This window comes from Mus musculus, chromosome 12, assembly GCF_000001635.26.
Source record: "Mus musculus strain C57BL/6J chromosome 12, GRCm38.p6 C57BL/6J".
NCBI classification, from domain to species: domain Eukaryota; kingdom Metazoa; phylum Chordata; class Mammalia; order Rodentia; family Muridae; genus Mus; species Mus musculus.
This window is the reverse complement of record NC_000078.6, coordinates 57,655,129-57,668,777: the sequence shown is the minus strand read 5'-3', so window position 1 is coordinate 57,668,777 and position 13,649 is coordinate 57,655,129. Positions and strand designations below refer to the sequence as shown.

At 41.7% G+C, this 13,649-nt stretch overlaps 1 protein-coding gene and 1 long non-coding RNA gene across 18 annotated transcripts in view; one reads left to right on the top strand and one right to left on the bottom strand.

The window, feature by feature from the left end:
* Nucleotides 1–13,649, bottom strand: part of Ttc6 (tetratricopeptide repeat domain 6) — a 191,208-nt gene that overhangs the window by 69,134 nt on the left and 108,425 nt on the right. For all 17 annotated transcript variants that reach the window (XR_001780477.2, XR_001780479.2, XR_001780482.2 and 14 more), the window contains 2 exons: nucleotides 10,639–10,713; nucleotides 8,182–8,540 (listed from right to left, as the gene is read on the bottom strand). Coding sequence is in view for 11 of the 17 variants with exons in the window: in XM_017315184.2 (XP_017170673.1) it covers nucleotides 8,182–8,540; nucleotides 10,639–10,713 (434 nt within the window). In the remaining 6 variants the exon portion in view is untranslated. The remainder of the gene's footprint in view (nucleotides 1–8,181; nucleotides 8,541–10,638; nucleotides 10,714–13,649) is intronic.
* Nucleotides 5,867–7,320, top strand: BC042761 (cDNA sequence BC042761). The gene is made up of 3 exons (NR_131112.1): nucleotides 5,867–6,258; nucleotides 6,395–6,523; nucleotides 7,202–7,320. It is a non-coding gene; the product is annotated as a cDNA sequence BC042761 (long non-coding RNA).

The following is a 13,649-nucleotide window of genomic DNA, read 5'->3' as shown; positions in this document are numbered from 1 at the left end:
AAATTCAGGTGACAGCAGATGCTGGCGTGGATGTGGAGAAAGAGGAACACTCCTCCATTGTTGGTGGGATTGCAGGCTTGTACAACCACTCTGGAAATCAGTCTGGCGGTTCCTCAGAAAATTGGACATAGTACTACCGGAGGATCCAGCAATACCTCTCCTGGGCATATATCCAGAAGATGCCCCAACTGGTAAGAAGGACACATGCTCCACTATCTTCATAGCAGCCTTATTTATAATAGCCAGAAGCTGGAAAGAACCCAGATGCCCCTCAACAGAGGAATGGATACAGAAAATGTGGTACATCTACACAATGGAGTACTACTCAGCTATTAAAAAGAATGAATTTATGAAATTCCTAGCCAAATGGATGGACCTGGAGGGCATCATCCTGAGTGAGGTAACACATTCACAAAGGAACTCACACAATATGTACTCACTGATAAGTGGATATTAGCCCCAAACCTAGGATACCCAAGATATAAGATACAATTTGCTAAACACATGAAACTCAAGAAGAATGAAGACTGAAGTGTGGACACTATGCCCCTCCTTAGAAGTGGGAACAAAACACCCATGGAAGGAGTTACAGAGACAAAGTTTGGAGCTGAGATGAAAGGATGGACCATGTAGAGACTGCCATATCCAGGGATCCACCCCATAATCAGCATCCAAACGCTGACACCATTGCATACACTAGCAAGATTTTATCGAAAGGACCCAGATGTAGCTGTCTCTTGTGAGACTATGCCGGGGCCTAGCAAACACAGAAGTGGATGCTCACAGTCAGCTAATGGATGGATCACAGGGCTCCCAATGGAGGAGCTAGAGAAAGTACCCAAGGAGCTAAAGGGATCTGCAACCCTATAGGTAGAACAACATTATGAACTAACCAGTACCCCGGAGCTCTTGACTCTAGCTGCATATGTATCAAAAGATGGCCTAGTCGGCCATCACTGGAAAGAGAGGCCCATTGGACACGCAAACTTTATATGCCCCAGTACAGGGGAACGCCAGGGCCAAAAAGGGGAAGTGGGTGGGTAGGGGAGTGAGGGTGGGTGGGTATAGGGGACTTTTGGTATAGCATTGGAAATGTAAATGAGCTAAATACCTAATAAAAAATGGGAAAAAAAAGAAAGAAAAAAAGAAAAGAAATTCAAGTTCAAAGAGGGAAAACGATAAAATAAAATACATAAAACCAGAAAGAAAAAAAAAGAGTGAGTGCTTAAAAACCTTGGGAAAGGAAAGCTGATCTGCCAACTGTGGCATCCCTAATCAAGCTCTAACCCCTGGAGGGGAAACAGAAGATGCGAATGTGAGGGCACATACAGAAACACTATGGATCCTGATCTCAGAGGCAGAGGTGAAGAAGTGGAGGATGAAGGAGGAACTGATGTGGTTCAGTGGTCTCGGTGGGACAAACGTGGCTGCAGAGTGGCAAATCCCAGCGAGAACAGCCTAGTCAGTGCAGACACCAAGGACACAATTACGACAGGATCTCACTTTGCAAGAACCTGTGGCAATAACTAAATGGATACAGTTTTGGTTTTTGGTTTTTTTTCCATTGATAAGACAGGTGGGTGGCCTGCTGAGGTATTGTTTGTCTTAGATAAGCAAGAAACTTCTGGGTTTTTTGGGCATAAAAATTAACTGGCTATACATTTGAGATTCATGTCATTTTGCCCAGATCTCAAAACCAAAAGAGTTCCCAGCCTAAAACCTCACCTGACATGAAGCACAGGCCAGATCCCACTGAGAGTGCTCCACCACGTGACACATGCATCCACAAATATACTCCCAAAGAGTCTAAACACAAGTACTCCGGCCTTCTAAAGGCCAGTAGATACTCACTCTATTATTTTTAGATTTATTTATTGTATGTGAGTATATTTACTGTATGTATGTTGCTGCCTTCAGACACACCAGAAGAGGGCATGGATCCCATTATAGATGGTTGTGAATCACGATGTGGTTGCTGGGATTTGAACTCAGGACCTCTGGAAGAGCAGTCGGTGCTCTTAACCAGAGCCATCTCGCCAGCCCCTACATACTCACTCTAAACTTAACACGACACTGAGTCAATAAAATTAAAGAATTAATTAGTCAAGTGATAGGAAGACTATTATTATTAGCCCCTGAGTATCTAATAATGGATCTATGGAAGCAAGGAAGGGCCTACACTGCAATCATTTTCTTATCCTCCAACATGTAGCAGCAGAGAGTAACTCAGAATTCAGTGTAGACAAGAACATAATGGTAGTTTAAAAAAGAAAAAAGATAAGCTGAGAAAACTCTGGGTGTGCTTCATCCTACCCCATACCATCCTCCAGTAAGCCAGCACACATTAAAATCCACCAGGTCACCGACAAAATTACACATTCATAGGAATGACACGATCGGCGATATCAAAGACAAATACAGGTGGCCACTCCATTTCCTGTTTGGCCAGTGGTAAAACCAAATATCTAGAAGAAAATCCCTACAACCTATGGTGAAGGTAAATTGAACCAGGTGTTCATTGCAATGACCACCTTAGGTCCAGATGTGCACACCTTCTAACACCTGACTTGCAACTGTTGATCTGGCTTTCTTTTTCCAAAGCCATGTTTGTGGCTGTGAACAGACACCATGACCAAGGCAACTCTTATAAGGACAACATTTAACTAGGGCTGGCTTACAGGTTTAGCGGTTCAGTCCATTAGCATCAAAACGGGGACATAGCAGCATCCAGGCAGGAATGGTTCAGGAGGAGCTGAGAGTTCTACATTTTCATCTGAGGACTACTAACAGAATACTCACATCTAGGCAGCTAGAACTAGGGTACTAAAGGCTATGCCCACAGTGACACACCTTCTAATAGTGTCACGCCCTGGCCCATGCACATACAAACCACCACAGGAGTTTACACTTACACAGCAGGAACAGTAGTATTTACCTTTACTGGCCTGCCCACCATCTCACCTCTCCTATAATGGCTCCGTGATCTGAAGCTAAACCGACATTCACTCCTAATAGACCTTTGTCTAACTCTCATCATGGCCACCTACTCCTTACACAGTCCTGAACATCTGGAGAAACCTTCATAATTTCAATCGCTCCAGTAAAAAATCCTTGGGAGTATCCTTAATTTCTTTTTTATTTTCCTCATACCTTTCCAATAGTCCATGAGCAAATACTGTTGGCTGTCCTCCTAACATCTGTCTAGAATGTGGCCTCTTTTCAGCAGCTGGACTCCTATCACTTCAGACCAAGCAGCCATTTCTCATGTGGGCCATTCAATAGCTTTCCTATCGTTTCTGTGCTTCCATTATAATTTCTTAATTCATACCACTACCATGGTGAGTCTTCTGAAAGATGCATTTGATCATTTTAACATACTGTCCTCTGCTCTTGAGCTCTCCTTTTATAATTAAAGATACAAAATATTTATCATATCCTACAAACATCTCTGATTTCTCAAGGTCACAGTGACTTACAGATATACATTGTCCTTTTTTAATTTATGTATATGGTGTTTGCATGCACGTATACAAGTATGTATGGGTACATGCACCCACAGATGCACATGTAGACTCCAGAGAAAGATGTTGGGTGTCACTGTCTATCTCCCTCCATTTCACTCCTGAGTCACAGGATCTTATGGAGTCTGAAGCTCTATTGCAGCGAGCTGCCAGGACCCACCTGTCTCTCCCTTACCCCACCCTCAGTGCTAGGGTGACAGGCACAAGCAGCCATGCCCATCATTTTTGCATGGGTACAGGCAATTTGAACTCAGGTTCCTGTGATTGTAAAAGCATTCTTACTCACAAAGACATCTCTAGAGCTTCAGCAGATGGGCACTCGTGAGTAATTTCACATTTATCACTTACCGTGGCCAATAGGGCAATACTGGGTATTATCCCCCAAACACTTTCTTGACCTCACTTGCTTATCCGTCTCTGGTGTTCCAGACACTGCTCTACCTGCTGGCCAAAAGCAATAAGCATGTTCTCCAACTCGGGGCTTCTGCACTTGCGTTTACCTCTTCTTCAGAGATTTAAACATGTCACTGCCCCATACCGTTCGGCTCTGAGTTACGAAGGCATCTGAGTACTCTGCCCAATGCAGCAGCTCCTGTGTGATTCTCCTGTAAGATTCTCCTGTATTAGTCAATCCTGCCTTAGCCTCTTCATGATATGTTTATCACATTCTTACCACACTGGTTAATCTCTCCACTGTCTCCCCCCCCCCCCCAGAATGCAGACTCTGTATGTCTAATATAGACTCTGCGAGGGCAGGAGGTTCAAGAGTATTCTTCACTGTCCTCATTTGCAGTTCCCTATCCAGAGTAGTATCTGGTGTACACAAGGTGCACAATAAATCTACTCTAAAGAAATGAGCTGCTGAGCTCAAGCAATCATTTCATTTACAACCTGCTCACTTCTTACGTCAACTGCAGTCCCTTCCGGCTTTAAAGCAGAGGCGACTCTCGGCTTAAAGATCCCTTTATGGAATAAATACTTGAAATTAAAATGCACGTATGTTTCATTTATAGCACATCTATTTCCTTTACAGCCCTGTAGATCTGGGAAAGAACGCAGTTACACATTCGGTTGTGCAGCCCCTTAGTCTGTTCTGCAAGAAACTCAGAGCAAATACAAGTTCATGTGGAGAATTCCTGCTCTTCACTCATTTCCCCCAAAATGCTTTTTAAAAAGAAAGTCAAAAAGTTACTTTTAACCATAAACATATGCCATATATATATATATATATATATATATATCATTTAGAAGGCATAAAGTAAACTAACAAGTACTCTCTTCTTCGCCCATCCCCACCAACTACCTACAGCTTAAAAAAACAATCAATGCCAGAACTGAAGGATCGAGTTCCATACTCTCTATATAATATGTAAGCTCACACGTAACATGCATGCATATGCATAAAGGATAATCTGTTCCCACAGGTTTATCTGAATGTGTCCCCATGTACACATTCAAAACTATGTTAACGGTGACTTAGTGACAGGCCTGCAATATTTTCTTTCTTTTTTTTAATTTTTATTTTTATTAGATGTTTTCTTCATTTACATTTCAAATGCTATTCTGAAAGTCCCCTAGACCTCCCTCCCCTCGCCCACCCCCCCACCGCCCTGCTTCCCTACCCACCCACTCCTGCTTCCTGGCCCTGGCATTCCCCTGTACTGGGGCATATAAACTTTGCTAGACCAGGGCTGTAATATTTTCTAGTTCTTTTTTTTACAATGAGGATGTATTATCTTACTAGCTGATAAAATAATTATAATATCTTAAAGGGAACTAGGACCTGTTAGACAAGTTTCTAGGGGAATGTAAAAAGCAAACACAGATAATGGGTGAACTTTTACAAGGGAAAGCTATAGTCTCGGATCATTGAAATTAAATAGCCCAAATTAAAAGGGAAAAAAAGGAGGAAGCAAAATCATGATCAGAAAGTCTGCATTCACATTTTTCACAGCCGGGAGTATGGTCCGTGGTTTCTCAGTTGAAAGAACAAGATTGTAAATTAAGCTGCTGGTTCATCTGCCACGTAGGGAGGCCAGGCTCGCAGGGCGGAATATGTGTACACATAATTATCTTGAGGTGAGATGTGGCGCTGGTGGAGGGAACAGGGAAGTTTTAAACAGCTTAAGTGTGTTGCTCAAGCTAGTCCATTTGTATAGGATAATGTTGATTTTACTGTCTCACTTACGAGACTTCTGAGCTGGAAATAACCTTAGCTGTCATGTGGGTAAGCTCATCTTCCAGGTGAGGAAACAGCCTAAGAAATCAAGTGGCTTGGCCTGGTCACCAAGGGCATGGCGGTTAGAGCTGACGGATCCTTGTTCCTGGAACTGAACTGCCTCCAGCTCTCGGGGAAACAGAATAAGGAAAAGCTGAAGCGAAGGCATCAGTGACTGAGGGCTCCCTCTACTCCCTCACTGGCAGGTCTCACAACTCAGGTCTCAGAGCCAAGGATACCATCTAAAGGAGCAATGGCTGTGCTGTTGCTGCAGGTATCTGGTGTTCTGCCAGAGCCCGGCTGAGGATGGGAAGCAACAGAGGCAGCCTGACCCAGGGGGACTGAAAGGTAATATTCGAGGCAAGGACTTTAAATAGCACAAATGACCTTCAGCAGGAACAACATTCTAGAGTCAAGATCCCACTTGATAGGTGAGAAAGCATGGGGTCCATCTCAGATCATCAAGGGAGTCAGCCGAGAATGGCTGTCGCTCGGCAAGAAAAAGCCAGGTGTAAAATGGTAAGGAGAATATTTCTGCGTCACCACACTTAATTTTTTAAAAAGTCCTATACTTAGAAATGAAGTTATCTTCAAGGTGCTCCATAACTCGCTTTGAGCTAACAATTACTTCCTATCTATATTGATACATAATCAGCTGGAGGTTTCAAAGGGAAGCAGGAAGTATGGACACACCATCCAAGATACAGTTGTTTCTGGAGGGCCAGTGCACAGAGCCCCTCCTACACTCCCTACTGTGAATGTCGCAGCGGATGCACATTTTAAGGTAGGTTATTAAAAGAGGCAAATGCATTTCTCCAAATGGTGGGAGCTGGCTAGATTCCACGTACACAGGAGAAGGTGCTTGCTTGCTTCTTTCTTGGAGTGTCTGACTGCATTAAATATTACACATTCTAAATCCATCCATTTGCCTGAAACTTTTGTGATTTCATTTTTCTTTAAAGCTCAATAGTATCCATGTGTGTGTATGCATATACATTACATTTTCATAAGTATAACATGTAGAAAGGCTAAAGGTTAAGGAATGAGGAAAGATTGGATGCAGGTAATAGACATGAGTCATGAAAAACAGAATATACAGATAATTTCATTCCTAGTTCTAACTCTGTCCTGGATTATGTGTTTGGTGTGGTGGGCAAGTGCGTTAAAAATAGATCTGGGAGCAAATGTGAAACTCTGCAGCTTCTTTTCCTACTGTCTAAGCACACAGAAGTCTGCTGACTTGTACAGTCTTCGGCTCTGGGCTCCTCACGCAGCTTCTATTCCTACTCACTAACCATACAGAAGCGTGCTGACTTGTACAGTCTTTGGTTCTGGTTAATTTCAAGGTAAGGGTTTTAATTTATTCAAACAGAGTTTTGAAATGGCGAAAGAAAATGAGGAGAGCTCTGTGAGCACTGCAAAAACACCCAGGAAATATTTAGTCTGCTGTTGTTTTGAATAGGTGTCACTGGAGGGGCAGTCAACGTGGTACAGTCTTGTCGTCTCACTAGGAGGACAAAGATCCAAAAATCAGCAAGTGTGTCAAAGGTACATAGCAAATGTCTGATTGCTCCCTCATGGATTGTTCAACTCAGAGAAATCTATCGGAAACCTGAAGATGAGCCAAAGGGAAGCTTGCTGAGACACTGGACCTGGGAAGACCAGCACACACCTCAGGTCTGGGCGGTTCTCCCACACTGCAGCTGTCCTCTGCCCCTGCTGCCACCCAAACTCCTAAGATAATGTCACCAGTCACACCAAGGAGCCAGCATATATTAATAACAACAAAACATTTCTAACCCCTTATCACCAGGAAAGCCTGTACATTCCAATTAGGCATGAGTTTCAGACTCTATATTCTGAGAAAGTCTAGAGAAAAAAAAAAATTATCCCCAGGATTCCTGGAAACTTCCATAGATGCCTTGGTTACAGGCAGCATCTATGTCGTCAACAGTAAGAGTGCAGGTGCCAGGCCTTTCTGCTCTTCTGATTTCAGGAGCTCCACGTTGTAAAAGTAGGCCAGCTACTATTAGCTCTGATTGAGGTGAAAACATAATTATTTTGTGTGTGTTGATCCTTGAAGACAGGCTCACGGCACACAAAATGCTTATGTTTACTATGTTTATTACACAACCCGACAGAGATCTTTAAACAGTTAAATATCAGCCATCTATTTTGATTTTGGAATAGATGGTATTGTTTTTTTTTTCTTTAAATGGAGAGACATAAAATGGGTTCAGTCTTAAAACAGGAAATTAAATAATCCATATACTTGTACTATGTGATATCTACATATTTTTAAATTGGAGCTTTACTCTCCAGCTAGCATATTTCTCGTGAAAAATAAGCAGTAGCTATTCTGGATCAAATCATAGAATTACGCCCCTAAGTGATAATATAATACCCCCTTCGAGCCATGAGAATGTACTACTTGAACAGAACCTTTGGATTTTTTTCGGCGGCCCCGAGAGCTTCTCATACACGTGTGCCATCTTCTGGAACTTCGTCCCTTTCTTCAGGAGTTTCTTCTTTTTACTAGGAAATACAACGTAGGTAATGCCAGCTTTTCTTGATGCTTCAATGAGAGACATAGACAGGATTTTCATGTCTTCTGAGCCCTGAAGGCTTTCCAGGCTGTCCTTTCGGGAGAGGTTAAACGAGATTCTTTGCTTGGCGAGCTGGTGCTCCAGCTCCTTCTTCTTCTGGTACTTCAACTGTTCCAAGTTGGTGTCTATGTCGTCCTTCATTATAAATGGCAGTGGGGTCTCTTCTTTCCTCAACTCAAATTTAGACTTTGATCTCTTAATAAGAAAACAGAGGTGGAATATATATATATATATATATATATATACATATATATATATATATAATTTAATACAATCATAACTGCAATTAACGTGGTTTGGCTTTATTGAGTAAAAATTAAATAATATACTCAAAGTTGTCACTGGTGTGTATGAATTGTCTGAAATAACATTTTCTATCGTGACATTCTCAGGCACGTATGCAGTGTACTTTGACCACACTTGCCCCTGTCTTTTTCTTATCCCTTCACCCCAATGTCCTTACTTTTCCCAAACAGTCTCTCTTCTAGATCTAGATAGAGGATACCATATTTGTCTTTCTCCACCTGACCTCTTTCACATCAGATGATGGCCTCCAGACTACATCCATTTCCCCTCAAATGAAACACTTTTGCCCTTCTTTATGGCTGAATCCTGTTCAGTGGTGTGCAAGCCACATTGTCTTTATTCATTCCTTTATCTACCACTGATGGCCTCTACCTGATGGTCACTTGTCTGCTGTGATTAGAGCTCCGACAAACATGGATATGCATGGGTGTTTGTTGCATACTGATTTTGATTCACTCAGGAGTGTACACAGGAGCAGTTAGGCTGGATCACAGCTCTATTTTTAGTTTCCTGACCAACCTCCATGTTGATTTCCCACAGTGGCTACAGTAATTTACATTCCCACTAGTAGTGCAAACAGATTCCTTTTGCCCACACTCTCGCCAGCATCTGCCGTCATGTTTTCTTGGTCATGACTGTTGGAACTAGGACAAGATAAACTGTCAAGGCAGATTTGATTTGTACTTACCTGATGGGCTAAGAATATTGACACTTTCCCATGTATTTATCAATCATTTGTTCTTCAAACCTTGAAAAATGTTTAGTTCATTTGTCCATTTAGTGATTGAGTCTCCTTTCCTACTTTCTTTCAGTTTGGTTTTTTGTTTGGTTTTTGTTTGTTTGTTTCCTTGCTTGGTCGCTTGGTTTGGTTTGGGTTTGGGGGTTTTGAGTTTTTTTATTTGACTTGATTATTTGGAGTTCTTTCTATACTCTGTATATTAATTCTTGTCATATAGATATCTGGCAAAGATTTTTATTATTATTATTATTATTATTATTATTATTATTATTATTATTATTTGCATTTTCTAGGCTGTCTCTCTGATCTCTTTTTGAACAGAAGCCCTGTAATTTGATACAATCCCAGTTTTCAGTTCTTGTTATTATGTCCTGAGTTACTGGGGCAATATTCAGAAGCGTGTTGCTCATGCCATTAGAGTGCTTTTCTTCAATAATTTCAAAGTTACATGTCTTACACTAAGGTACATGATGCCATTTGAACTGGACTTTGGATAGAAGGATCTAGTTTTACCCTTCTAGGGGTGGGTGCCCAAATTTCCCAGAACCACTTGCTAAAGAGGCTATTTTTTGTTTGTTTGTATTATGCTTTTTGGCAGCTGTGCTGAGAATTCGATGGTTGTAGCTCTATAAGTTCTCTGTTACACTGTCTTTGTGTCTGTATGTGCTATTACACTGCTATCTTTATTATCATGACAGTGGTTTCATTTTAAAGCAGGTCCTACGATAACTCTTGCGTGGCACTTTGTGCTTGGAGCTGATCTGGCTTGACAGTCTTTGTGTTTGTACAGGACTATTTTTCATTTCTTTGAAGGATTTCACCGGAATTTTGTAATGAACTTATAGATAACTCTTGGTAAGATGACTATACTCTTAATATTAGCTTGCCCAACCACCATGAATTCAGGAGGTGTTTCTACCTTCTAGTGTATTCAAAGTGTTCTTCCTATGTTTTATAGTTTTCATTGCAAAGATCTTTTACTTCCCTTGTTAGATTTTGTACTAGTTGGTTTTTATCAAAAATCCACAAGTAAGAATTTCACAAAAGCTATTTATGTATTTAAAATGTACCCATAGAGATCATGGCCTGCATTATTTATTATACTTCCTATCTCATGAGACTACAAATAACTCAAAAAGGTAATAATAAGGAACAGCATATCTCTTCAAACTTTGGGGAAAAGGCATGATTTTTGTTGCTATAAATACAAACATTTTTGAGATATAATAGCCAAAAATTTTACAATACCTTTAATCGTGTATATGGTGCACTGGAATATGTTTGGATATTTTCATATGATGCAGACTTTTTTATTATTAAATTCTATAAGATAATCAAGGAAAAATACATTAATCGTAGTTGCAAAGCAAACTCATATGACAGTTGAGTGATGATAATTCTTGCAAATGAATGAAAAGTACAAGCACTAATAAAATATACTGTCTTGCTTATTAAGTCATTTCCTTAATAGAGAAGAGCAGGACTTGAAGACTGTCACTTCATTCAGTCAAGCTTGTAGAAATGAAAATTGTTTGTTTCAAATTTAAGCCGAAGACAGCAAAACTGGAGAACCTGTGGTGTGAAGATGCTCTGGGCAAAGCCTCCATGTTGGTGTGAGTGGAACTGATTTGTGAATGTTCTTTTTTTTTTAATTAGGTATTTATTTCATTTACATTTCCAATGCTATTCCAAAAGTCCCCCACGCACTCCCCCACCCACTCCCCCACCCACCCACTCCCACTTCTTGGCCCTGGCGTTCCCCTGTACTGAGGCATATAAAGTTTGCATGACCAATGGGCCTCTCCACTGATGGCCGACTAGGCCATCTTCTGATACATATGCAGCTAGAGGCACGAGCTCCAGGGGGGTACTGGTTAGTTCATATTGTTGTTCCACCTATAGGGTTGCAGTTCCCTTTAGCTCCTTGGGTACTTTCTCTAGCTCCTCCATTGGGAGCCCTGTGATCCATCCAATAGCTGACTGTGAGCATCCACTTCTGTGTTTGCCAGGCCCCAGCATAGCCTCACAAGAGACAGCTACATCTGGGTCCTTTCAGCAAAACCCAAAACCTTGCTAGTGTATGCAATGGTGTCAGGATTTAGAAGCTGATTATGGGATGGATCCCCAGATATGGCAGTTTCTAGATGGTCTATCCTTTTGACTCAGCTCCAAACTTTGTCTCTGAAACTCCTTCCATGGGTATTTTGTTCCCAATTCTAAGAAGGGGGCTCTGACACATGAGGATACATTAGTCAGGCCCGAGAAAGAAATGTATCCTAAACATTCCCCTTTTTCTACTTCGACTCTCTGACGTTTCAGAATGTTATATATACATACAACCTGATTTGATCTCATGCAACCCCCAATCCCTTCCCTGCAGTTCTTCCCCTCTGTCTTCAACCACTTTTCCTTCCCATCTTCATGCGTTCTAGTTTTTGAAATCCACTGAGTCTGCTTAGGGCAGACCACATGTGCATAGTTTGGACCTATTTACTGAAACACGGGCAGCCTCTGATGACCTTCAGCCCCAAAGGACACTGACTCTGACTCTCCCTCCCACGGCAGTCATAAATTGCCAATTACTCATCAACTAGGGGTAGAATCTCCAGTCTTCTCCCACTCCACATTAGTATTTTGTCTGGATTAATGTTCTGCAAATCTTGTGCATGCTGGACAGTCCCTTTTAATCTTAAAAAACCACAACCTTTAGCTTCAGGGGAGGCAAACATATAAGCATCACCGCTTTCTATGATGTCACCAAGATGTTACATTTAGAGTAAGAAAGCACTGTCATGGTAGAATAGGAAGGAAGTATGTTTGATGTTCCTAGACAAATAAAATGCAGTATCTATAACCCAAAATAAGTGTTCTGTATCAGAGTTTAATTTGAGTACAAAGAGAATAGGGAGAGGTCACCTCTGGATAGGCAAGAACCTGGATACAGCACAGCTGCTGGGTAAGGGCAAAGGTATTTCCATAGAGTGCAAAGACGCTAAGAACAGCCCAGGCCATGTCAACAGTCCCTAACAAACACAGAGAAATGTGCCAGCAATTTCAGTGAACAAGGACTGTAGTGGAAGCAGAGTGTAAGTTATACATGGATGTTGGATGGATAGATGGAGAAACACATGGGCAATACATTGTGAGGCTTAGCTAAGCACTCTGGATTTGTGTGGTAGAAAGAGCTACTCTTTTCTCAGATATCAGTGATATAATCAGATCTATATCCTCCAACTACAGCAAAATGGGGATAAAGCAGTAGCTACTAAAGACGAGACAGGATGACAGGAAAATATGAGAGGTGCCATTGCCACAACCTAGAAACGAAAATGGCTTTCTGACCCAGAGTGTAATTGGGTGATTTGGTTATTTTTAAAGGACAACTCCTGTTCTAGGTGCTGCAGATATAGCTGTGGTATGGGCAGTGACACCCCAGGCCAGTGAGGAATGGAAAGATCCAGCTCACATCAGGACAAGCAGCCAATAAATGGCGGCAAGGAGATAGCAAACCACTGACCGGGGCTCACAACTATAGGCCAAACGTGCTTCCTGGAAATATGGGGAAATAGGCAGAAACACAGTCAGCCTGATAGCCAACCAGAAAGGGGGTGTGACTTGGCTCAGGACAGTGAATCTCAGTGCTACCTGGTGATGATGTAGCAGACCCAGGTGGATTACAAGCTGAAGGCCTTAAAAAAAAGAAAACTTCTGCTACATATGCAGCTAGAGACACGAGCTCCGGGGTACTGGTTAGTTCATATTGTTGTTCCTCCTATAGGGTTGCAGACCCCTTCAGCTCCTTGGGTACTTTCTCTAGCTCCTCCACTGGGGGCCCTGTGTTCCATCCTATAGATGACTGTGAGCATCCACTTCTGTATTTGCCAGGCACTGGCATAGTTTCACTCAAGACAGCTATATCAGGGTCCTTTCAGCAAAATCTTGCTGGCATATGCAATAGTGTCTGGGTTTGGTTGTCGGCCATCATTGGGAAAAGAGGCCCCTTGGTCTTGCAAACTTTATATGCCCCAGTACAGGGGAACGCCAGGGCCAAGAAATAGGAGTGGGTGGGTAGGGGAGCAGGGTGGGAGGAGGATATAGTGAACTTTCGGGATAGCATTTGAAATGTAAATAAAGAAAATATCTAATTAAATAATAATAATAATAATTAATAATAATAAAAGAAAAAGAAAACTGTCTTAGTTATTGTCCTTAAATTTCAGGACATTAATAAGCCACTGATATAATCAATAACTATATTC